The following is a 25,719-nucleotide window of genomic DNA, read 5'->3' on the forward strand; positions in this document are numbered from 1 at the left end:
ACAGCTGAGATCAGGGAAATTGGGTGGGTCAGCTTTTGTGGCCTGCATCATGCGGGAGGTCAGACTAGATGACCATAATGGTCCCTTCTGACCTTAAAGTCTATGAGTCTATGAGGTATCTCCAGTTATTAGGAAGAGACAGATAATAGTTATGGGGGATTCGATCACTAGAAACATAGATAGCTGGGTTTGTGATGACCGGGAGAATTGCATAGTGACTTGGCTGCCTGGTGCGAAGGTTGCGGATCTCTCAAGACATCTAGATAGACTTATATGTAGTGCTGGGGAGGAGTCGGTGGTCATGTAGATACCAATGACATAGGGAAGGATAGGAACTCTTTGCCAGAGGATGTTGTGAAGGCCAAGACTATAACAGGGTTCAAAAAAGAACTAGATAAATTCATGGAGAATAGGTCCATCAATGGCTACTAGTCAAGATGGGCAGGGATGATGTCCCTAGCCTCTATTTGCCAGAAGCTAGGAATGGGCACCAGGGGATGGATCACTTGATGATGACCTGTTCTGTTCATTCCCTCTGGAGCACCTGGCCTTGACTACTGTCAGAAGACAGGACACTGGGCTAGATGGCCCTTTGGTCTGACCCAGTATGGTCATTCTTATGTTCTCCCTACTTTCAGTCCTTGGATGAAATCCTGAGCCCCCTGAAGTCAATGGGAGTTTTGAATGGGGGAGGGGCAAGATTTCATCCTCTATTTTCAGTAAAACAAATTAAACAGGAATGAAATTTTTCTTCCCTGACTTTTTATAAGTAAGGCAATGTGGGTGACCAGTTACAATGATATGTCCAAAGATTTTTACTCACAACTTGGACCTAACACTGAACAATTAGATCACTCCCACAACATTATCTATTTTATAAAATAGTCATATAAACATGTAATAATTTAAGCATTATTTTCCACCAAGGCACAATGGAAAGTTGAGTTTACCAGAAATTTCAACCAATTTGGAATGGATTTATTTTTAAAAACATTCAGCACTTAAAGGCCATTGTGGAACACCATAAGTCAGCAGAGAGCTAGTGCTGGCTGCAGAGCCTCCTTGACAAAAAAAAAAAAAAAAAAAATCTTCAGTCCCTTTTGCCATCTCATAGAAAAACCAAAAAGGATTCCACATCTCAGCCCCCATTATAATGAACAGTTTGGTCCTGTTCAGAACATTGATCAGTTAGCATTCAGGATGCAAAGTCAATTCTGATACATAATCCACTAATACATCAGATATTTTGAATAATGCTTGAAGTAGAAGTAACAAGGAGCCATCTAACAGACATTTGTAACTTCATCCAGGTGTTTAAAATATTTATATTATAATATTGAGGAGCTTGCTTAAGTTATATAAAGTTTATACTAAAACCTTCTCCGAGGTATTTTTCATATCACACCATCAGTTTAAAAACAGTTTAAACAAACAACAAATACTACAAAGAGTAAACAACATGGTTCTATTAAAAACTGTCTTCAACCATGGCACTCAGTGACAGCAATACAATATTTTCTTGGCAAAGCAACTAAGAAAAATTGGCCATAAATTAATTTATAGTCTAGTATTCTAATACATTTGTGTAATCATAACATACTTTATATAAACTCTTTCCTGAGATACTTTGGGTAGTTTAATTTTGTTGTATTACTGGATGCATTATCTTTGATAATTCACTTTAAAACACCTGTACAATATTTTTGTGTGTAGGACACTATCAATAACACGTAAAAAGTAGTAAATGCAAATATATGGCAATGGAACAGCTCTTATAAATGTTGCACTTTTAACCATGTTACACACACTTTAAAATTTGTCTCCTTTGGAAAAAAAATGAAGTTATATCTAAGAATCTACAAAATGCAAAAAAGTATTTCAGGAATGTTAGGGGTTGCAGTATAAGATAAATGACACAAAGAAAAAGTCGTAATTCTTATTGGCTAGGTATTGTCTTCAAAAGCAACTGGACATGTTGTAATCAGTTCACAGCATAATAAATATTTCTACTAATCTGTTTTGGAAGAACAAATGTCTTTTAGGGTTTCAAGCTCCTCTATAAGTTTCTTGTTCTGAACTTCTAGCACTGCAACACGACTCTCCAGACATTTTATGTATTCTTTCTTCCGACGTCGACATTCTTTAGCAGCTTCCCTGCAAAAAGCAGAAGTAAAGAGTGCAAACAAAAACGCCATTTGCAGCTATTAGAAAATGCAGATTGAAGAAAGCTCAGTATAGTATGGAGACCATGACAGCATTCCAAATTTTGGAACAATTTCCCAAATCAGTCTGAAAACACTAAGCAAAACTGGGTTCACAAGGGTCACAAGTGTCCCTTCCTCAAATTCACATGGCAATCTGTAGAATTGCTTCATCTCATGACTTGATTAAAGTTCATAGTAAACAAGGTCCAAGTCAAAGACAGTTATTCTGCTTTATGGCAATAAAGATCTTTGAGGGCCTTGAGTTCCTCAATCAGTGTCTTGTTTTGGTTTTCAAGCACAGCCACACGATTTTCAAGACATTTGACATACTCCTTCTTCTTTCTGCGACATTCTCGAGCAGCTTCCCTAGAACCAACACAAGGCAAATAACTACAGGAACAGCCACAACACGGCAAAGACTGGATAAGTGAAATTACCTGAAATCCCTACAATTCCACAATAAATCAATCATGTGTCAGACAAAAAGAAAGCTAAGCAATAATTGTAGACAACTGCACCATTAAACAGCAACTTAAGACAACAGGAACAGCTTGTTAATTAATATAGTTTGCTCAGCTTCTACAGTATGATGAATGAACTTTTACTCACATGAACCGAGACACACACAGTGGGGACAATAATCAGATGTTAATGAACTGCCTTCAGCTGCACTGTTATGATTAAATTACTGCCTTCATTTCTGAAAATAGCATTTTTTGTTCCCATCACATCCCATTTTGATGTGCTTATGAAGGCATTTAGGGTATCATATTCTGCAATCAAAAAGTTTAACTCCAAAAATGTTACAGAATTACCTTTCAGAACATTTAATGTAGCAGCACCAGATTAAACGCTAAGTATCAATTTAACGTAACCTTGACCTTACTTTTGCAATACTATGGGTTAGGGTTAGTTATAGTTCAATATGGGTATAATTGTTTTCTTTAAAAACGTTCACTTGTACTCATACAATCCTGATTCTTCTTTTTATGCAAAGACAACCACACATTTCACAAATCTATTCAGAATTCTGTTACATAAAAGTTAAGCAGTTTGGGAAGGATTTTCAAAAGCACTTAAGTGAGTTACCACCTAACTTCGTTAGGTATTTAAGCACGTCTGAGAATCCCACCCCTTAATATTTACAGGGATGATGTTATAAATTGTCATCATATATTAAGAAAAATGCTTTCCTGTATGCTCTGAAGAAGGGGGTGTGAAACTAGTTCAAAAACTGAAGAGAAAAGAATTAAAAAGAAAAGGAAGCAGTATGAAAACACAACAATCCTTATGAGTGATTTAAAATGAAGACAGGCAAGAGAGCAACACAATATCATGAATGCAATGAGAAAGGGTGCAGCGATTCAGTAATTTAGAGCTCTACATAGGAGTCTATTTCTTCCTGCTAAGTGCATGCAACTAAGTTCCACTGAGGTTAGCAGCAGGTATGCACATGCATAGATGAGAAAACAACACCATTATAAAAGTCAAAGTAATGCATGAAGAAAGCAAGGTAGTTTAGCTTATTCTGCACACCAAAGTACATCCCAAGAAATTAAAAAACATATCCAAAAGTGACCCAGTGCACCAACTGTCACACATAAAGCTACCGAAATCAAAGTTATACTATGGCAGTTTTATTTATTTTTCAAAAACATCTTCCTCCCAGCATATCATGTAACAGTCTGCAACAATCATTTCAGAGTACAATAAAAGTTTCTTTTACAGTACACACTGGATAGATATTTCATTACACACCCACCAAATTTAAAGGTAGTTCATATTTAAAAAAATACAAACCACAAAAGAGATAATATAATTTGTATTACAGAGAAAATAACTGATTTTAATCACACAAATATTTTTCATCCTGCAGGATTTATATTTTTGATGTATATTTGGCACAAAGGTTTTGAAAATAATGCAGATATCTGAGTTTCAGACAGCAATAATTTTATGCTTCCTTCCAAAGGCACAAGCAGACAGCAACTGTAACCCACATGCTTTATACTTATGGTTGCCAACCCTCCAAGATTGTCCTGGAGCCTCTAGGAATTAAAGATTAATCTTTAACTAAAGATTATGTCATGTGAAGAAACCTCCAGGAATACATCCAACCTAAATTGGCAACCCTATTTATACTGCATCATTTGACCTTGTTTGTCCCAAAGAAGGAGAGAGAAGCAGTGGAGGGGAGACATGGATTTTAGTTAGAATACCGTCTCCCCATACGTACAGAGTGCGGTGCAGGGCAACTTAGTTAGAAGGACCCAGAAATAGGGTGTGGCAGTTACTTAGACATGCTCATTAGCTTTTTCTGAAGTTGTATAGGAAGTTTTCATTGTGGGCAATCTGTGGGGCCTGACGGGTCACCACTCTCTGAGAGCTGAGCCAATGAAAGTGCACTGGGGAACAACAGAACTGAGAGATGTATCTGCTAGAGGGCTGGGTCCCAATACCTGTACCACTCTGGATACAGGCTACAGATTTCTTTTTCACTAGCAACTTAGGAGATCTAGTCCAAGGGCTGAATGCTTCTAGCCATGGAGACTTCCAGACTGCCTGTCTGCTGACAGGGTTCTGAAGTGTTTGAAAGGACTGAGATGCAGCCATTCTTCCCAGGCTCTGAAGAGTCCAGGTGACACACATTACATATTATGACTACACTATATAAAAAAAACAACAGTTACTCGCCTTCTTGTAACTGTTGTTCTTCTAGATGTGTTGTTCACGTCCATTCCAATCAGGTGTGCGCGTGCCCCGTGCACAGTTGCCAGAAATTTCCCCCCAAGCAGTTCCCGTTGGATCAGCTGTGGAGCCCCCTGGAGTGGCGCCTTCATGGCGCTCAATATATGACCCCGCTGACCCAGCCCCTCCTTAGTTCCTTCTTGCCGGCTACTCTGACAGAGTAGTGGATATTGGAATGGACGTGAACAACACATCTCGAAGAACAGTTACAAGAAGGTAAGTAACCGTTTTTTCTTCTTTGAGTGCTTGTTCACGTAGATTCCAATCAGGTGACTCCCAAGCTCTACCCCGGTAGTAGGGTCGGAGTCAAGGAATCGCTAATTGGAGCACCGCTCTGCCAAAAGCTGTATCATCTCTAGTGTGCTGTGTAATGGCATAGTAAGAGGTGAACGTATGCACTGAGGACCAAGTAGCTGCCCTGCAGATTTCCTGTAACGGGATCTGGGCCAGAAACGCAGCTGACGAGGCCTGTGCCCTTGAGGAATGAGCCTTAAGAGGTGGATCTGGAACCTTGGCCAGCTCATAATATGTGCGGATACAGGCCGTGATCCAGGAAGATAATCTTTGAGAGGAGACTGGGAGTCCTTTCATGAGGTCTGCCATTGCCACGAACAGCTGGTTCGACCTCCTGAGTGACTTTATGTGTTCAATGTAGAATGCTAATGCCTGCCAAAGATCCAATGAGTGCAGCCTTTGCTCTTGGGTACTGTTGTGTGGTTTGGGATAGAAGACAGGTAGAAAAATGTCTTGGCTAGTATGGAATTGTGACACTACCTTAGGGAGAAAGGCTGGGTGAGGTCTGCGTTGTACCTTGTCCTTGTAGAAGACCATGTAGGGTGGGTCGGAGGTAAGGGCCTTTAACTCTGACACCCTCCTGGCTGACTTGATAGTGACTAGGAAGGCTACCTTCCATGACAGGTAGAGAAGGGAGTAAGTCACCAATGGTTCGAATGGGGGTCCCATTAATCTGGAGAGGACCGGGTTAAGGTCCCATGCCGGAAGAGGCTGTCTAACCCAAGGATATAGCCATTCCAAGTCCTTAAGAAAACATCCTACCATACGGTTAGTGAATATGGAGCGTCCAGATGTGCCCAGATGGAAGGCCAAGATAGCAGCAAGCTGTACCTTGATGGATGATGCTGCCAGGCCTTGTTGGTTGAGGTGCAGAAGGTAGTCCAGGATGAGTAGTATAGACGCCTGAAGTGTAGGATTGTGATGTTGGGCACATCAGCAAGTGAACCTTTTCCACTTGGCCAGATAAGTGGCCCTGGTGGATGGTTTTCTGCTGCTGAGCAGGACCTTCCTTACTGGTTCTGAGCACAGGAGCTCCACTGGATTTAGCCATGAAGCTTCCAAGCAATGAGATGGAGAGACTGGAGGTCCAGGTGGTGAAGGCGACCATGGTCCTGCGTGATCAGATCAGGGAAGAATGGTAACACGATGGGAGTGTCCACTGACAGCTCCAGAAGCGTGGTGTACCAATGCTGGCAGGGCCACGCCAGAGCCAGCAGAATTACTACAGCTCTGTCTGCGGATTTTCAGCAGCACTCTATGCACGAGTGGGAATGGTGGAAAGGCATATATGAGACCATCTCCCCAGGGCAGCAGGAACGCATTTGAGATCAAACTCAGGCTGTGTTTCTGAAAGGAGAAGAACATTGGGCACCTCCTGTTGCTCCGGGTGGCAAACAGATCAACCTGGGGAAACCCCCACTTTTGGAAGCTGGAATATATGACATCCGGATGGATGGCCCACTCATGATTGTGAAACGATCTGCTGAGGTGGTCCGCTAGTTCGTTCTGCACACCTGGGATATAGAACACCTCCAGGTGAATGAAGTGGGCTATGCAGAACTCCCATAGTTGAAGGGCCTCCCAACATGGGGGGGGAGGAAGAGCGGGCTCCACCTTGCTTGTTGATGTAAAATATGGCCGTGGTGTTGTCCGTCATTACCCGCACACTCTGGCCTTGGAGCCAGGATAGGAAGGTTTGGCATGCTAGCCGTACTGCTCTGAGCTCTCTGATATTGATATGCAGGGAGAGCTCATCCTGCAGCCATAATCCTTGTGTCTGGAGCTCTCCCAGATGCACCCCCCAACCCAGAGCTGACGCATCTGTTACTAGGGCCAAGGAGGGCTGGGGGCTGTTGAAGGGGACTCCCTTGCAGACTGTGCGAGGGTCGAACCAACATTGGAGGGACTCGAGTACCTGATCTGGTACCGTGACCACAGATTCCAGGCTGTCGCGCCCCAGGCAGTATACAGACATGAGCCACGCTTGAAGTGGTCTGAGCCTCAGTCTAGCATGCCAAACCACGTAAATGCAGGCTGCTATGTGGCTGAGGAGACTCAGGCATCCCCTCGCGGTAGTGGTCAGGTACCACCTGAGGCTTTGGATAATGTCTGTCATGGTCTGAAATCAGGTCTCTGGCAGGAGCGCCCTTGCCTGTACCAAGTCCAACACTGCACCAATGAATTCTATTCTTTGAGTCGGTGACAAGGTTGATTTGTTCACGTTGAACAGGATACCCAGCCTCTCAAAAGTTGCTGTGACTAGTCGGACTTGAGACTCCACCTGCTCCCTGATGTCCCCCCTGAGTAGCCAGTCGTCAAGGTAGGGATATACCTGCACCTGCCTCCTGCAGAGGAAGGCTGCTACAAATGACATACACTTACTTGGTGAACACTCGTGGGGCTGTCGACAGACCGAAGGGGAGGACCATGAACTGATAGTGTTTGTGGCTGGCTACAAACCGCAGAAATCATCTGTGCGTGGGCCGAATAGCTACGTGAAAGTATGCGTCTTTCATGTTGAGGGCAGTGTACCAGTCTCCCAGATCCAGGGAAGGAATAATAGTGCTCAGGGAGACCGTGGGTAACTTCAACTTCACCATGAACCTGTTGAGGCCATGCAAGTCTAGAATGGTCTGAGACCCCCCCTTTGCATTGGGGATTAGGAAATAGCGCGAGTAGAGCCCCTTGCCCCTTAGCTCCTGAGGAACCTCCTCCACTGCTCCTATGGCAAGGAGCGATTGCACCTTCTAGATAAGGAGCTGCTTCTGAGAAGGGTCCCTGAAGGACGGGGAAGCGGGGTGGGAGGGAGAGGAGGAGAAGAATTGGAGAGAATATTCTATTTCTACTGTGCGGAGAATCCAGTGGTCCAATGTTATTTGGGACCATGCACAGTAGAAGTGGGTAGACGATTCCGAAAGCAGGGTTGAGGATCCGATATATGGTCTGACACGTCGTCCCCAGGCACACTTTCAAAAGGCCTGCTTGGAGGCCGAGAAGGTGCACGCTTGGCCCTGTGATGATGAGGGCTGGGACAGCTTATGCCTGCCGTTCCTACCTTGCCTTCTAGAAAAGTCTTGCCTAGGGCGAGGTTGGTAAGGATGTTGAGGGGGTTGAGGTTTAAAGTGTTTTCGCTGAATAGCGGGGGTATGCATCCCCAACGACTTCATCATCGCCCTCGAATCCTTTAGGTCTGGAGTCTGTTTGCTTCGTGAATAATCCTGTCCCATCAAAAGGCAGGTCCTGCAGAGTCTGTTGGACCTCAGGGGGTAGGCCTGAAACTTGAAGCCATGAGGTCCGCCTCATGTTTATGCCAGAGGACAAGGTACGCGCCGCCGAGTCAGTAGCGTCCTGTGAGGCCTGTAAAGAGATCTGTGCCACTGTCTTGCCCTCCTCCACAATGGCCCCAAACTCACCTCTGGACTCCAATGGTATTAGCTCCTTAAATTTGAGCATGGAGTTCCATGAGTTAAAATTATATCTGCTCAGGACCGACAGCTGATTAGCAATCCTGAGCTGTAGGCCGCCCGTGGAGTAGACCTTTCTACCAAAAAGGTCAAGTATTTTTATAGTCCTTGGACTTAGGCGTGGGTCCCTGCTGCCCCTGCCTTTCACGTTCATTAACCACAGACATCACCCAGGAGCAGGGCTGTGGGTGGGAGTACAGATACTCGTAACCCTGTAAGGGAATGAAGTATTTGCATTCTACTTCCTTGGCCATTGGGGGGATGGAGGCCGGCATCTGCCACACAGTTTTGGTATTGTTTTGAATGGTCCTAATGAGTGGAAGCGCTACTCGGGATGGACCTTCTGGGGCCAAATGTCCACCATTGGGTCCTCCTGTTCCATCATTGGGTCCTCCTGTTCCACCACCTCCTCGGCTTGCAAGCCCATGTTGCGCACCACCCTGCGGAGTAAGTCCTGATGGGCGCGACTATCTATGGGTGGTGGTCCTGAGACTGAAATTCCTGCGACCTTCTCATCCGGGGAAGAGGATGAGGATGCAGGCGGGAGAACCGGGTCATCCCAGGCCTGTTGGTCCATGGAGACCTGCTGATCGACCTGCTGTTCTGGGTCGATGATCCCGTTCCACCATAGGGGCAGGGGTCTGTGTCGGTGAAGCTGCTGTAACCGGAATCCCTTCAGCACCTCTGGGTGCGGGGTAGCTGGCCAAGGCCGTTGGCAGCCTGGGCTCAGATGCCATCAACTGGGAGCCCTTGGACAAGGTACCCTGGGACTGGTGATATGCCCAGGGGGTCCAAAAAGGCCATTGTGCCGGTCCTTGCAATTGGGGTGGCCATGGCATTGTACCCACATCAGGCCGCCGATGTGTCAAGCGGTGCCGGCTCCAGTGTGAGTAGCTAGACCCCGTGTCAGATTCTGAGGACGGGGACCAGGATCTAGAGGGCCATGGCTGTGCCAATCGGAGCTGGCCAGGTGAATGGTGCCATGTGGAAGGGGAGCGGTGCCGAGACCTCGATCTGTATCGAGGGGATCGGTGACGCAGTGATGATCGGTGCTGGAAGTGGGACCTCTGACGATCCAGGGACCAGCGCTGGGACTCTGAGTTGCGCCCCCTTTCCAGTGCTGGGGATCGTTGACCTGGCAATGTGGGCAGGCGCACCATTGTTGGCTTGCCATGAGATGGCAGTGCCGGGGGCTTGTTGCGGAGAGTCGGAAACCGCGGTGCTGTCTTGGCAATGAAGTCTCGCGCGGCCTCAAAGATATCCAGAGTGGATGGCAGGCCCACCTCCTCCACCATGTGGATTGGGGAGTCCAATGGTCCCAGGCTCAACGGTACTCCTTGCATGTCTGAAGTTCCCGGAGCCGACTCCAAGGATCTTGGGGCCGGGTGTTCCTTTCTGGGACACGCCCCATTGGCCGAGACCACAGGGGAGGGTCTCACAGGAGATCCATCTCTACCCTGCTTGGTGTGCTTCTTCTGCGGTGCTGGAGAATGGGACCGGTGCCGGGCGGTTCCCACAGTCTTAGGAATAGGGGATTGGCACGGTGCCACAAGTCTCTGTGCTCGGAGATCTTCTGCGGTGCCGTTTCTGGTACCGATGCCGGAACCCTCCGCACTGAGGAGCTTGGTGTCGGTGTCACGGAGTGTGGGGGGACACAAGACCCTGCACCCCCAGCTTCCTGCTATTCACCATGACTCTCAGCTAGCCAGTAAAGCAGAAGGTTTATTTAGATGACAGGAACACAGTCCAAGACAGGTCTTGCAGGCACAGACAACAGGATCCCCCCCAGTTAGGTCCATCTTGGGGTCCCAGGGCACCACAGCCCCCTTGGGAGGTCAGAGCCCCGTCTGCCTCCCAGCCATTCCACCAGCCAGCTCTGAACCTCTCTCCCCAGTGTCCCCTCCCACAGCCTTTGTCCAGTTTCCCGGGCAAAGGTGTCACCTGGCCTCTAACCCCTTCCTGGGTTCTCACGTTACATGCTCAGGTATTCTCCCTCACGGCCAGTCTCCCAATCCCCCATGCAGACCATCCTAGCCACACTCCCCTGTCTTCCCAGCCAGCACTCCCCAGTCAGCATTCAAAGACCACATTAAGAACAGTCCCAGTTCGTCACAGTCGGGTCCTGCCGTGCCGAGGCAGGCTGCGGTTTAAGAGCCGCCTACATGAGGAGCTGTTTCAACCTGAAATCCCACTCCTTTTTGGTCCTGGGTCGAAAACCCATGCAAATCCTGCACCTATCAGCTTGGTAAGCCTCCACCAGACACTTTAAACAAGCGTCGTGGGGGTTGCCCGTTGGCATGGGCTTATTGCAGGACTTACAGGGCTTGAACCCCGGGGATCAAGGCATGCCCCGAGGTCCCCAAGGGGAAAGGTCGGGGCGGAGGGGAAACTCCCCATTCCTAACAGAACTACTAGTAACTAATAAAACTAGAGCAACTATAAACTACTAAGGTAAACTACACTAGAAAGCTAGGGGAAGCGAGTAGAACTTGTAATCAAGCCACTCGCAGTTCCGACAACCATCACAAGTGGTAAGAAGGAACTGAGGAGGGGCCGGGTCGGCAGGTTCATATGTTGAGTGCCATGAAGGTGCCACTCCAGGGGGCTCCAAAGCTGACCCAACCGGAGCTGCTGGAGGAAAAATTACTGGCAACTGTGCACGTGTGCACACCTGATTGGAATGGACGTGAACAAGCACTCAAAGAAAAAACGGCGAAATCATCTATAAACGAAGATCAGAGGGAAATGTGTTTATACATGTATACTAAAGAATAGAACTGTAAATGTAATGTTGAAATCTTATATTTAGATATATTTAACAGCAACAAAGGGGTGGACGATCGCTGGGGCTTTTTGGCTCCTGGAGAAGTGTAGGTAACGTAACTATGTGATGTGATAGACCCAGGCCAGTTGAGTACAGCAGAGTAGTAGAAGGCAGATATACTGGCCACTGAAGAAGCAGTTTTCTGTTCCCTGCCTGACCAGAGCAGGGGCTGCTCCAGGCTAGGGAGGACACATGACTCCAGTTAGCCTGCAAAGAGTCAAGTGAGGCCGTTAAGCTAATGTGAACACCTGACTCTAATTACGGCCCCTCTGATACTGTAAAAAAAGCTCACTCCGATCAGGCTGGGGGAAGGAAAAGGGAGCCAGAGGAAAGGAAGTACGGCTGAAGGGTTGGGTAATAAAGACACCCTCAAGCTACTGGAAGGGAGCCCTAAGGTAAAGGTGAAGAAGGTGTTAAGAGAGAGAAGCGGGAGAACTGTGGGGAAGTGGCCCAGGGAAGTGTAGCAGCTCTGGCGGTGAAAGGTCAGCTGCCAACAGCTGCTACCACTAGGGTCCCTGGGCCAGAACCTGGAGTAGAGGGCGGGCCTGGGATCCCCCCAAGCCGTGACTACAGAAACACCTCCTGGGAAGGGAAGACAGGCCCCTCTTCTTGAATAAGCCCGTAGGGACAACAGAGACTGTGGGAGTTCTCTCACCAACCTCCTTGCTGGCTTATGATGAAAAGGGCTCAGTAGACTGTAATCCTGGCCCTAGAGAGAGAAGGGCTACGTGGAGGGTCGCAGTGAGCCTCTGAGGCTAGCATAAACCGCCTGGAAGCGCGGGACCCACGGAGACAAGGTCGGAGCTCTGCCACAGTGATAAGTACACTAGCTGGATACCTCTACAAAATATGACTGGCAATAAAAAAGTTAATGTTGATATTTAAATTGTCATCATTATATTTCAGTGTTAAAAGTCCATGGGGATGAGTCAGACAGCTCATGCCTTTGATTTGAGAATTCTTGTTTCAGGCTCTCTGTAGACTCGGGAAGACAACACTGCATTGATTTCTGATCTGTTAACCTTGAAACTGATTTTCACAGTCATGAAGGCTACAAATATTTTTTTTCAATGAAAGCTTAGATTTAGTAATACAGTTTTGCAGGAAAGAGTGTTCCTCATGACTCAGTTGAAGAAAAGCTACTTATGGTTTAGGCAATTATTGGCCATTATGCATCAGTGCTGTGTACGTACACACTTGCTGGTGACGTGGTTTAACAGCTAAGAATGTTCTGCTCTCCCTCCATCACATCAAGGGCCACATGACCTTAAGAGTAAGAATTTATTATAATACTTTCCTTTGAAGAAGATTAATTGTAGCTGACATTTGCCCTTTGCAGCAGTGACTAATAATTATATTATTGTTACACACTCTTACCTATTTTTCATAAGTCTCAGTTCCCTTTTGCGTGTTGCCTCTTCTGCTAGCTGCTGAGGGCTGTGCAAAGTTCCTGGTGAGGCTGCCATTACCACTCCTTGAGGCAAGGCTGTGGTGGGAGTTCGGATCTGGTAAGTTGGCATGTCTCCAGTGGCAGCTGTATTAAAGAAGAACAATTTTTACTTTATATAAACTTACCTGTCAAAATCTAACTGAAATAGCAGACGTCTGTTGATATGTTAATCAGGATCTCTATTACATCAAACATTTCATAGGCTTGTGTTGTGATGACACAAAAGCTAACAAATACAACTAAGACTTCTGTCTATTTTGTAACACGTTAGTTACACAACACATTTTAAAAGTAGTTTTATGTTTTTAACTTGGAATCAGTCCCTTTCTGATATTCTCCCTTTGTTTTATTAGTTTCTCTAATTTTTCATTCATTTCTAAACTGTTCTCTTGCTACTTTTATGACAAAGGCAACCTTTAAAATGTCGTTAAAGCTGGGTAAGTCTTAATGTATGTGGCATGTCTGACATTTAAAATTAATATACATTTAAACGTTGAGTGTCTCATACTTAAAAATAAGAGCAAGTTCTTGCTTGTAAATTTTGATATGTTTTCTATATCATTGCAGACCAAAGAGCATAACTTTCCCTAATCCAGCAGATGAATACAGAAGATCAAATTTCAGGTGCTATCACATAATCTCATTAAATTTTGTACTGCATTTCTTTAAAAAGAGTAATTCCAGTACACAAATAATGGAACAGTCAGTGAAATTCAGAAATGGGTAAAAACAAAAAGGTAAAACTCCCCCAACACTCCACTTTTTTTGAGGGGGGAGGGGGAGAGAGAGAGACAGGTTGGGAAGATAAGATAAGTCAGTTATATGGAGGAAAATATAGAAAAAACTAAATGAATAAATAATTACCCTTCTTATAGCCTTCTTCCACATCTTTTCACACCAGTGGATCTTCTAAAGCAGTACTCAGAAATTGTGAAATGGGAGAAAAATAGATTTAAAATAATAGACTCCTAGGAGGACCACACCAAAAATTCACTGGACATAGGTCACATTCAAGCAAGAGAGGATGGCCTTGTAAGTAAGGCACTGGACAGATTGGCATTCAAGAGATTTGGGCTCAATATTGGTCTCTCTGTGTGACCAACGGCAAGTCACTTAGCTCCTGATTTGGCAAGGTACTTAAGCACATTGATTTTGTTTCAGTTCACCATTTCTAAAATGGAGTAATAATACTTCTGTGGTCCGACACTATATTTTTCATGTCTATTTAGATTGTCATGTCTACTTAGTCTTTAGGGCAGGGATTGACTTTCACTGGATGCATCTTCATTAGGAAAAAGGTGTCATCTTAGCTTGAGTTAACTAGCATGAATCAAAATACTAGTGAAGATAAGAACATTTGTAATTTTTACTTGAATTTGCAGGTAACCCTACACTTCCCCATAGTCTTTAAGATCACCTGTTAACACCTGTGTAAACTACAAACTGCCTTTTATTTCACAAGGATTTTAACTCATGTCAGCTAATGCAAGATAAAAACATCTTTTTTCTCTAGTGAACACGCTGCCCCTATGTGTGTGTGTCTAGCACAACTGAGCCCTTATCTCAGTTGGGGCCTCTAGAGGATGCTACTGTAATTCAAATAAATAATGATAATAATGCCTTGACCAGGTCAGCATAATGTCTTTCCCTACCTAACAAATAGATGCCAGTGAGTTCTAAAAGCATGATGTTAGAGGAAAACAATTGTTTTGATCCAGCAAAGCTAGCAATCGGATCATTACACCAAAACTCAGACAAAGCCTCAACATTTTTTAGTTCACATCACAGTATATCAGAATAATGTGATTGTGCAGTAGAGTAAATCGCTTCAAAGCACTTTACAACACACTGAATTAAATTACATTTGAGCTGTGATTATTTCTATCTGCAAACCATTTTATATAATGTCTCAAAAAATTAGAATTGACCAGAAAGGAAATTGCCATTTTCCTTAAAGACAAGCTGCAAAAAGTGACATAAAGAGACGTACATGTAAAGTATATGCAGCTATTTTTCTATTCTTTATTAATTATTATTATTATTATTTGTTTAGCATCAAGAGCCTTTGGTGCTATACAATGCACAATAATAAATATAGTTCCTGTCCCCGAAGATATCGCAGTCTAAAAGGCAGACCCAGAGAATGGGACACACTGGGAAATCCAGAGGAGGGGGTGGCTTTATTTGGTTTGGGGTGGTGGTTGTGTTTAATTATAAATGAAAAACATGCTCCTTGTGAGACTCACAAAAAAGTGCGTCTTTAAGAGGAACTTGAGAGAAGACAGGATTACACTTGGAAAGCTGGTATGCGCAGCATTACCTACTACTCCTAAGGTGATATAGAAAAATGCACAGAGCCATGAAGGGAGAAAGGAAATTGTGTATTGAGACTGGAATCACTGTCAGAGTGAAATGGTTAAGAGGGGACACAAGGCAAAGTTTAAGATTTAGGTGGGGATGGAGTTATGAAAAGTTTTGATGGGAAGCTTGAGAGGTTTTAGAAATGCTGATGTTTGGTACCATTCTAACCTATGTGAAATGTGCCCAGATTCCATAGTGATGGATGCCTTACAGATAACTGCAATAACTAATAAAATAATAATGATCCATGAAACATTGGAAGAGTGGAAGTGGAAAGCCTCAAAATAAAGAAAGTCATTCAGTTTATCATTTACTTTAAACTAATCTGTTTTTGTCTTTCTGGTCCCCCTGAGGTAGAGATTCACCAGCTCCTGCTCTATATGATGCTCCACCATATATTCTATTGGTGACTTCCATGGCAGGTATGATATCACCATCACAGAGAAAGTCAAAGCATCATATTGAATAGGAGTCAGTGAGATTATTTCAACAACCTAAAAGACAAAAGAAATAATATAATCTGATCAATGCAGATGGACCCTTGCAAACATGTGAAACCCCATTGTCTTTAATGGTACTCTATGCAAGTGTAAGAGTTTAGTCTACTATACGAATCAGACTGCAGGATTTTATTAGAGAGGGAAGAATTACAGCCACAGTGAATTTTCTTCCTGAACAAAGTCCCAGAAAAATGTGATTCACAATAAAAGTATTTGCTCAATTCACTTATCTTAAGGAAATACAGTAATATTCATTATGACTTTATAAAGAAACTTAATGTAGATTGTAAATTCTTTTCACAAGACAGACCAAACTCAAATCAAACACTAAGGTCGGTGGTACGTATTGGTAACAGCCAAAGAGTGGGAACCAGGATAGTCCTATGGCTGACCCATGCTCTCACTGCATTTCCCCAAGCAAGTCACTTTCTCCTTAAGATTAAGCAAAATTAGTTAAGCAAACTAGGTAAAAAGCATTCACTGGAAGCCTTGGGCTGTATCTGAGTTCAGGCACATAATTTACAAAATGACTAAATTACTAAAAAATCCCACCAAAGCAACATTTTAGCTTACCTTGTAAATCAACCTTATCTGGAGAATTTAATAAGACCAACATACTAGTAAAAATCCCTTTAAAAACAGGCTGTTGAAAAAATATTCTCTTGATGAGCACTAGAGAGTAGGCAGAGTCAAGTTCTTATAAAGGCTATCCAGGAAAAACAATGTGACAGGTTATATATCCCTCCCCCTTTGTGAAGCATACCAATAACTACCTTATTAGAAGCGTTTTTAACTTTTCCCCCATAAGCTTTCTAGTTTGCTCCTGAATAGCTGTTTGTGTGAACACAAGAACCTAAAGTGTGGACGTAGAGAAGATACTTACACTTTGGAGTAATAAAACAAAGTATATGAAATAGCTTTACTCAGCTAAGAGCAGAACGTAGATAGATACAAGCTGCAAACTAGTTCACATTATAACTCTGCAGCGTTTGATGAAGCAGAAAGGAACTGACTAAATCACAGCATGACTCGGAGCTGACGTCAATGAGTATCTTGTTTGGAGTTTAACTTTTCCAGTTCCCCACTGCAACACGATTCCAGGAAATCTAATGACGTCAGCCTTTTGAACTCAATTAGCTGAGGAACAGACCATTTTAAACAGAGGAGGAAAAAACAAGCAGGCATTACAACACTCACAACACTACAGCTCTTTCAGATGCATTTGTGCTCCCTATTTTCTTTAGCAATGAATAGTAAAGGCTTATTTATATAACTGGAACAGTGCACATCTTTCACTTACAGCTCCACTTCAGTTTTGACAGGCTAAAGTAAGCTGACGTGATAGTTTATTTATTGCTAAACCAAAAAGCAACAGACCAGCTGCACATATTATTTATAAAGAAAAGAGACTACTGCAATGCAACAACAAAGATACACTAAAGAGTGCTATTAAAATGGTAAATTTACACTAAAATGCTGTATTAGCTAATGAGGAATAAAAATAATTGGCACCAATTTGTGCAACTTTGCACTGTAAAATTAAAGAGGTACTTCAACAAGTTCTAAAAACAAGTTCCACAGACTGCTAACTATGTAATCTTTTCTGGATTTCCAAATAAAGTATAGAACCTGCTATTTTAAAGACCCTGACAAGAGATTCCTACCTGTTTCATCTCCTGTTACAGCCATGATCAGCTTTTGCATATGGGATTCTCTTGTTGCTCTATCACAGCCCAACATGAAATGTTCCAAACTAGCAAGCATGTGCAGGATTACAAGCAGGAACACTGACATCACAATGACCTCACTGGCCTACCTCTGTCATTAAAATGCTTTGTCCTGGAACAGCTCACTAAAACTGCAGCCCAAAAAAACTGTTTTTGATGATAAAGGATCCTTTCATATTTCTGTAGCCTAGCTTTGGTTTATTCTAATTTACATATATTCCTAATTTACAAACCACACTCATCACAGATCTACTTGTAAATCAGACTCAAAGACACACTGACAGCAAAGACTGATGGAAATTATTTCATAATCTTAGTATTGCCAATTCCAAAAATCATGAGTCAGATCCCTAAAAATAGTTAAATTAGACCAAAATTCAAGAGATTTTTTTAAAGAAGTGTAAATCATAATTTTTGGTCTGCCTTCTAATTTTTCAACTCTTTCTGCCCACATGCAACGTGTGTGACAATTATAGAATTGCCAACTTTTACAAATTTATAGTGAGTAAGGAGATTTTTTGTTCCCCTGGCTGGAGCTTTTCCTAGAAGACTCAATTGAGACCAGGGCCCCATTGTGCTAGGCATTGTACAAAAAGATGGTAAGATACAGTCTCTGCCCCAAAGAGCCTACAATGAAGTACAAAACATAGTGATGAGTTTGTGACACAGGAACTCAAACTGGGACTCACCAATCTTATATCATACGGGACTACCAAACATTCATTAGATGGGAACAATCCTTGCTGAACGGGGAAGGACTCAAAATCATGACCTACAGGTGAAAGGCTCTGTAGCTCCTTAGCAATGCCCTGAGCCTCCTGTACTCCATTAGTACAAATGTTATACCTTTGAGAATGAGACCTCTTTCTGGACCTTGTCCTTGTAGAACACAGTGTAGGGCGGCTCTGAGGTAAGTGCCCTAATCTCAGAGACCCTACAGGCAGATGTTATTGCTAAGACCTTCCACAAGGGGAGAAGGAGGGAACAGGATGCCACAGGTTTGAAGGGGGAGCCAGTGAGCCTAGACAGAATGAGATTTAAGTCCCATGGAGGGACTGGGTCCTGGACGTGAGGGTAGAGTTGGTTCAGAACTTTTAGAAATTGTACTGTCATGTCATGAGCGAAGACCGACCTGCCCTGGAATGAGGGATGGAAGGGGGAAATAATGGCCAACTAGACCTTGGTAGATGAAAGAGACAGACTTTGGAGCTTGAGATGCAGGAGGTAGTCCAGGATTGACTGCAGCGAGGCCTGTTCGGGCCGAATATCTTGGTCCAATACCCAGCACGTGAACCGCTTACATTTGGCCAAGTAGGTCACCCTGGTGGAGAGTTTTCTGCTGCCCAAGAGGACTTGTTGGACATGGGCCGAGCATTCCTGCTCCTCCATATTTAACCATGCAGCAGCCAACCCATCAGGTGCAGTGCTGCCAGGTTGGGGTGCAGAAGACTGCCGTGGCTCTGTGACATCAGGTCCGGCTGAAGCAACAACTGTAGCAGGGCATCCACCAAGAGGTCCAGCAGTGAGCTGAACCAGTGCGGGCGTGGCCAAGCCAGAACTCTGAGGATCACCTTTGCCCTGTCCTATATGATTTTCATGAGGACTCTGTGGATTAATGGCACTGGAGGGAAGGCATACATGAGTGCCCACGACCATGGGAGCAGAAAGGCGTCTGACAGAGAGCCTGTGTCGATCCCCCGAATCAAGCAGAAAACATGGCACTTTCTGCTCTGCCTGGATGCAAACAAGTCCACCCGAGGAATCCCCCGTGTTTGGAAGATGATGCTGACCATCTCCAGGTGGAGTGACCATTCATGGTGAGATGAGCAGGTCCTGCTGAGGGGAACTGCCAATGTGTTCCTGGCCCCAGGGAGATGCACGGCTGCGAGATGAATGGCACGATGAAAACAGAAGTTCCACAGCTCACTCGCTTCCTGGCAAAGGGCTGACAAGTGGGCTCCGCCTTGTTTGTTGATATATTGTTGACATTGCAGCAGTGTTGTCTGTCAGGATCTAAACCACCCTGACCCTCAGATGAGGCAGGAAAGCTTGGCAGGCCAAGTGAACCGCTCTGAGCTCTCTGATGTTAATGTGGAAGGGGCGATTGTGACTCGACTAACGTCCTTTTGTCCTGGGATCATCCAGGTGGGCTCCCCATCCCAGATCCAAGGCATTGGAGACCAGGGTTACTGATGGGGATCGGGCCGCAAAGGGGACTCCCTCCAGCACTGATACGGGATTTGACCACCATGCGAGCGACGACAGTATGTGGTCCGGTACCCTGACTATGCAGTCTATGTTGTGTCTGTTGGGGAGGTAGACCGACACCAGCAACACCTGTAGGGCCCTGAGATGGAGCCGCGTGTGCCAGACCATTTAAGTACAGGCTGCCAGGTGGCCCAACAATCTCAGGCACATGTGAGCGGTGGTGAGAGGTTTGGCCCACACGTACAAGATCAGGTCTGTCATGGCTCAGAAGCAGGTCTCGGAGAGAAAGGTTCTGGCCCGAGTGGAGTCGAGGACCACCCCACTGAACTCTATCCGTTGCACTGGTATCAGAGTTGATTTTTCTTTATTTATCAAAACACCCAGATCACGACAGGTGGAACATACCAGATCGAGGTTCCTCTGCACCTGATCCCGAGATCAACCCTTGATGGGTTGCAGGGTCTTAGGCACATCCAGTACCAGGTGCGGTGTATTCGGTACCAGTAGGACCATCAGGTCTTTAGCCACCTGGGCAATCTCGGGTGTTGCAGGCCCCAGTAGGAGCCGGAGTCCCCTACCGCTCCCAGGAGTCGGAGGAAGATCCCTGGTTGGGCTAGAGGGTCTGACCACAGCGGCACCCCGTTGCAGCTCCATAGTGAGACCCCTTCCCCTCCTTGGATGGCGCTGGGGAGTTTCTTTTCTTTTGCCGCTTTTTGAGCACTAGCGAGAGGGAATGGTGCCGGGAGGAACCTGGTGCCGGCGGAGTGCTCTGCACTGACGCTGAGGTGCTGCGCACACAGTCCAATCGGGAAAGCTCCAACACCAGGCGAAGTGCAGCCTCCATGGGGAGGGCTTTCAGGCAGATGACCCGCTCTTTCTGGGTTCTGGGACAAAAGTTCTTACAAATCCTGCACTTCTCCTTTATATGGGACTCTCCCAAGCACTTCAAACAGCTGCTGTGGGGGTCACTAACAGGCATAGGCCTGTTGCGTGATGAACATGGTTTGAAGCCCAGGGAATGGGGCATGCCCCGCTCTGGCGCGAAGTCCCTGCTGGGACTCTAACTAGTAAACTAACACCTAACACTTAACACTTAATAGCTAACTAACTATCTGAGAACTATATACAAAGAAGACAGTCAATGGGCTGTTAGAAAAACCGCTAACACTCTTGCGAGGCAAGACAAGGCACTCCGACCAACCGTCACGGGCAGTAAGAAGGAACTGAGAGGGTGTGTAGGACCGGTGGTGCCTAATATACCGATGCATGAGCGCAGCACTCCAGAGGGCGCCACAGCTGGCCCTACGGATATCGCTAAGGCAAAAATCTCCAACAACTGTGCATGTGGGCACACATACACACCTAGAATGGAATCAACATGAGCAAGCACTCAAAGAAGAATTCTTAATTTCATTTTATTTACTCCAATTACACAGCAACTTCCAATCAAACTCAAACTGCAGCACTCCACTCTTGACCTACTATGAAACATTATCTCACAAGGCCTGGACAAAAGTGTACATATGAGCCAGCAATGTCATCATGCTCTTCCCTCATTACTATATTTCCTCTAAAGTACATAAACATTTATTTTCAAATGAGAGTAGCTGCCCTTAGTGAGCAAACCAACCCACTCTTCTCCTAACACTAACTTTCTCAGTTCCTTTTATTAGTAATTCTTCCACTGATTTAACATCACCGTAATGTGCGCACCAACAAAAAGCACTTTGTGAAAAAATCATTTGTATAAATCTAAAATTTAGTAGATCTCAAAATATACCTTGCACAACAACTTGGCTTCCAGGTACAAAAAACTGCTGTGTGCCATCAGGTGTTTGTGTTGCATATTGCACAATGGTAGCACCTGGCTGAGGAGCGCCTGAATTTGTCATTGTTAATGTCTGCAGTCCCTGGACGCCATCAGATGCTGGATTAGAAATCTGGATTGCTCCACCTTGGGCTATGGCAACTAAACAAAAAGAAAAAAACAGATTACGCAATAGAAACAAATATATACAACATATTATACTATATTTACCACTTTTGGAAGAAAGTTTTTTTTTCATCAGATAGGGACTTCCAATCATCTCTGTGCTTAAAGAAATTTGCAAAACTAATACTATGGCATGGCATGCTGAATTAATATACACCTCTACCCCGATATAATGCTGTCCTCGGGAGCCAAAAAATCTTACCGCGTTATAGGTGAAACCGCGTTATATCGAACTTGCTTTGATCCACCAGAGTGTGCAGCTCCCCTCTCCCCCCTCCCTCCGGAGCACTGCTTTACCGCGTTATATCCGAATTCGTGTTATATCGGGTCGCGTTATATCAGGGTAGAGGTGTATTTTTAAAAAACTGTACCAGCCTCTTATGTGTCATTCTCCTATTTTGTATTATTCACTTTTTGGGTCAATCACATGGAGAATGCACTACTTCACCCATTTTTTTTCAGTTTGTAATCCCAGCAACTCTAATGTTTCCATAATAATTTCCATATAAGACTGATAAAGACAAAGCATCAAGCCCTTGGGGAAATGGAGTAAGAAGTTGAGGGTAATTATAACAGATGCAACAGGAAAAATAAAAAGACATTCAAATTTATCCTGACCCTTCCATAAGATGCAAAATACTGGGGATCAGGAGGAAGGGAAAAGGGTACCTTTCCCTGGAACTCAAAATCTTCCTCCTTTTCTCAAGTTAGGATGTCTAGGTTTAGGCTCATTGCACTTTAAGGTTCTCTATATGAGAAAAGACTGGAAATTTTTGTTTTGAGATACCAAAATATGAAAATAAGAATCTATTATCATTCAGTCAAAAATATGAAAGAAAATGTATGTATACATTTTGCCCATATCAGCTTGATTAAACTCTTCCATGTGACTCACAGAATACTCAGCATAATAAGTGTTTTGTAAAAATCAAATTCATTGAAGGGTTACATGCTAATTTCAGCAGAAGTTCACAAATACTCATTTAAAAACAGGAACATATCCACTAACTTTTATAATACCCACTTAGAAACACCATTTAAGGAGTACCCATTCCCCAGGAAGAAGTAAATGCTCTTTCTATGCAGGTATTTAAACTGCACACATCACCAAAGTATTTAAATGTTGCTGTGTGATAGTACATAAAAATCTATTATAAGCATAGCAGTGTTGCCAGCTCATGATTTTACTGTGAGGCTCATGTTACTTGGTGTGTTTCTTAAAGTCTCAGCTTCTGGAGTCATATGAGTCCAGGAGAATCTCAGCTTTCGTTATTTTTAAAAAGTAATTTTTTGCCCCTCGTGGTTTGGAGAAAAGCTGTAAAATGTTAAACCTAAAGTTTCAAAAATTATAAGATAAATAAGAAGATATTTATTATTTTTAATCTTATGATTTTTAACCCTATTAGATGATTTGGGGGGTCCTGACTTGTGATTTTTGAATGCCTGAGGTCAGCAATACAGGATGTTTTTCTTTAAAATGCAACACAGTGCATTAAGCCTAGCCCATATCAGAGGGCCTTCAATTACTGACAGTTGATCTAAACACAAGGTACACATACTGGTACTTCTGAAAGGTAGGGGTGTTTGTGTTCCTGTTTGTTTGCACAAAGGGCCAGATATGGCAGTGCAGGTGCCCTATAGCTAGCTTATAGAGTATTGGAAAATTCCCCCTGTATAGAAAATCGGGTGAAGCAGCTGGCCTTGCATGAATCATTGAATCATAGAATATCAGGGTTGGAAGGGACCTCAGGAGGTCATCTAGTCCAACCCCCTGCTCAAAACAGGACCAATCCCCAGACAGAGCTTTGCCCCAGATCCCTAAATGGCCCCCTCAAGGCCAATGCGCAAACCACTGAGCTATCCCTCCCCCCACATGGTTCAATCCCACATCCAACCTGACTCTAGCACAGCAAGTCCCCACAGGATAGTCTATATGTCACAAGCCAAGACAGACTCCAGAAAGCACCAGAAAAAAGAAAGGAGGTGGAATAGCAGTCCTGCTCCCCACCACAGTTGCCAACTTTCACATGGTAAATAAGTACCCCAACTTTCACAATAAGACAAAAATCAAGCCAATCCCTAAGAACCCCAAACACTCTATGTGACTAGATCCCCCCAGCGTGCAGTCTGGGACCATGGTGGGCCCGCTGTGCACCCCTGACTCTCTCCCCCCTTTGCCCCTGCTTGCCAGGAACTGATCAAAAAAAGAAGCAACAAGCTACAAGTCCAACAAGCTACAAGCCAAAAACTAGCCAACAAGCAACTCACAAGCCAATTAAGCCAAAAACAAGTCCAATTTCTGTGTTTTTTTCACGGGTTTGGCATGTCTGCTCCCCACAAGTCTGGGATGCACAAGATGTTCCATCCGAGAAACAATACATTTGAGCGCATCCATATGACCAGTGAGATGAAGGACCAGAGGTACCTAGGGCTCCTGGAGTTGTACAATTCCTCCAATGGAAAGCCTGCCAACTTCCTGCAGGATCGTATAGAGCTGCTGCCCAGCATGGTATTGGAATCTCCCAGATTCCTTGTCCTTCACAACCTCAACATTCACAGACAATCTCAATTATACATATTATGCTCTCATGGCTTACATGGAAACCATGGGATTCTCCCAGGCAATCTCTGGACCTATGAATGCAGCCAGAGATAAGTTGGATCCTATCTTCAGCCCTGGACTGGGCCCTGGAAACGTCACCAGCATACCAATCTCCTGATCCAATCAATCATCACCTCATCCAGGCAGAGATCAGACCCTTCTCTCCTTCCCATCAGGTGGTGACCAACCAAAGCTGGTCCTCCCCTGAAAACTCCTGAACACCCTAGGTTTTCCATACATCCCAGGAGAACAAGCCACTTAAACACAAGGCCAAGGTGCAAATGAGTTTGTACAACAGTATAGTACCGTGTTATTCACTACTATCAACAGCTTGGCCCAAGCCGTCCGTTCGCACGGACAACAATGATCACTATGGGTCACAGATGAGCTATGGCAGATAAAGAGCGTATCTAGAAAGGTAGAATGCCAGTGATGCAAAAAACATTTTGAATTCTCCACCATAGCACAAAATAACGCTTACAAGACTATGCCACTGCAGTAAAGATGGCAAAATGTGCCTTCAACTCCTCCAGAATCAACGTGGCAGAATCAAGGCTTACAGAGATATCTTGCATAGTGAACTGCCTAATCAATCCAGACTGCATAGCCTGAATATCCAAATACTAAAGCTGTGAAGAACTGTCAACATACTTTAATTATAAGATTAACTGAATACATACATACAGCTAACTTGGAAAGAAAATTCTACCCCTAATTAGATTGCATTATCCTCCCATCACCCATGACTGAGTTTGGTCCCATCACACATGCCAAAACTCAAGAAACCCTGAGAAAATATTAGAATCACAATCAGTGAAGCAGATCTATTTCCCTCCTGACCCGTAAAAGCCAGTGAAGAACAATTAAGCAAAGTACTAATGGAAATAGTCAATGCCTCTTTCAGAGAAGCACATCTACCAAACTCCTAGAAAAATACAATAGTTTGCCCAATTCTCAAGAAGCCAACACTCAACCCTGAAGATCTTTCCAACTACTGTCCCATCTCCAATCTCCTGTTTCTGGGCAAAATCATTTAGAAAATAGTAACCACTAAGCTCTAGCAACATGTGACAGCAGTCAATATCCTGGATACCTCACAATCAGGGCTCAGATCAGGACACACCACAGTGAGGGCTCTAGTGGCACTACAAGATTACCTCCTCATGGCCATGAACACAGGTAAGATCAACATGCTTATACATGCATCCGACGAAGTGGGTATTCACCCACGAAAGCTCATGCTCCAATACGTCTGTTAGTCTATAAGGTGCCACAGGACTCTTTGCTGCTTTTACATGCTTATACTGTGGACCTCTCCGCACACTTTGATACAATGGACCACAA

At 44.4% G+C, this 25,719-nt stretch overlaps 1 protein-coding gene across 9 annotated transcripts; it reads right to left on the reverse strand.

Annotated features, from left to right (window-relative positions):
- Positions 1–904: 904 nt before the first annotated feature.
- CREM (cAMP responsive element modulator) lies at positions 905–18,009 on the reverse strand. Of its 9 annotated transcripts, XM_029911628.1 has the most exons (5): positions 17,510–17,566; positions 16,729–16,982; positions 13,849–13,904; positions 12,912–13,068; positions 2,063–2,570 (listed from the first exon to the last, which is right to left on the reverse strand). In XM_029911628.1, exons 4-5 carry the CDS (start codon positions 13,052–13,054, stop codon positions 2,426–2,428), a joined length of 288 nt encoding a protein of 95 aa, XP_029767488.1. In that variant the 5' UTR covers positions 13,055–13,068; positions 13,849–13,904; positions 16,729–16,982; positions 17,510–17,566; the 3' UTR covers positions 2,063–2,425. The 9 variants fall into 9 exon arrangements, with proteins under 9 accessions (XP_024054063.1, XP_029767488.1, XP_024054070.1 ...); XM_024198302.1 differs by lacking the exon at positions 16,729–16,982 and having other exon boundaries at positions 13,849–13,893; positions 17,510–17,584; XM_024198299.1 differs by lacking the exon at positions 16,729–16,982 and having other exon boundaries at positions 17,510–17,577.
- Between the last annotated feature and the right edge of the window lie 7,710 nt (positions 18,010–25,719).

The sequence above is a fragment of the Terrapene carolina genome, unplaced genomic scaffold (genome assembly GCF_002925995.2).
Source record: "Terrapene carolina triunguis isolate 2854851 unplaced genomic scaffold, T_m_triunguis-2.0 Scaffold111, whole genome shotgun sequence".
In the NCBI taxonomy this organism is placed as follows: Eukaryota; Metazoa; Chordata; order Testudines; family Emydidae; genus Terrapene; species Terrapene triunguis.

Excerpts from the sequence above, each read along its gene's own strand:
- CREM (XM_024198295.2), bottom strand. The coding sequence starts at position 17,639 with ATGTCAGTGTTCCTGCTTGTAATCCTGCACATGCTTGCTAGTTTGGAA. Across the intron at positions 13,069-17,509 it reads TGTAACAGGAGATGAAACAG|CTGCCACTGGAGACATGCCA; the intron begins GTAGGAATCTCT and ends TCTTTAATACAG. Across the intron at positions 2,155-12,911 it reads CTGAGACTTATGAAAAATAG|GGAAGCTGCTAAAGAATGTC; the intron begins GTAAGAGTGTGT and ends TGCTTTTTGCAG.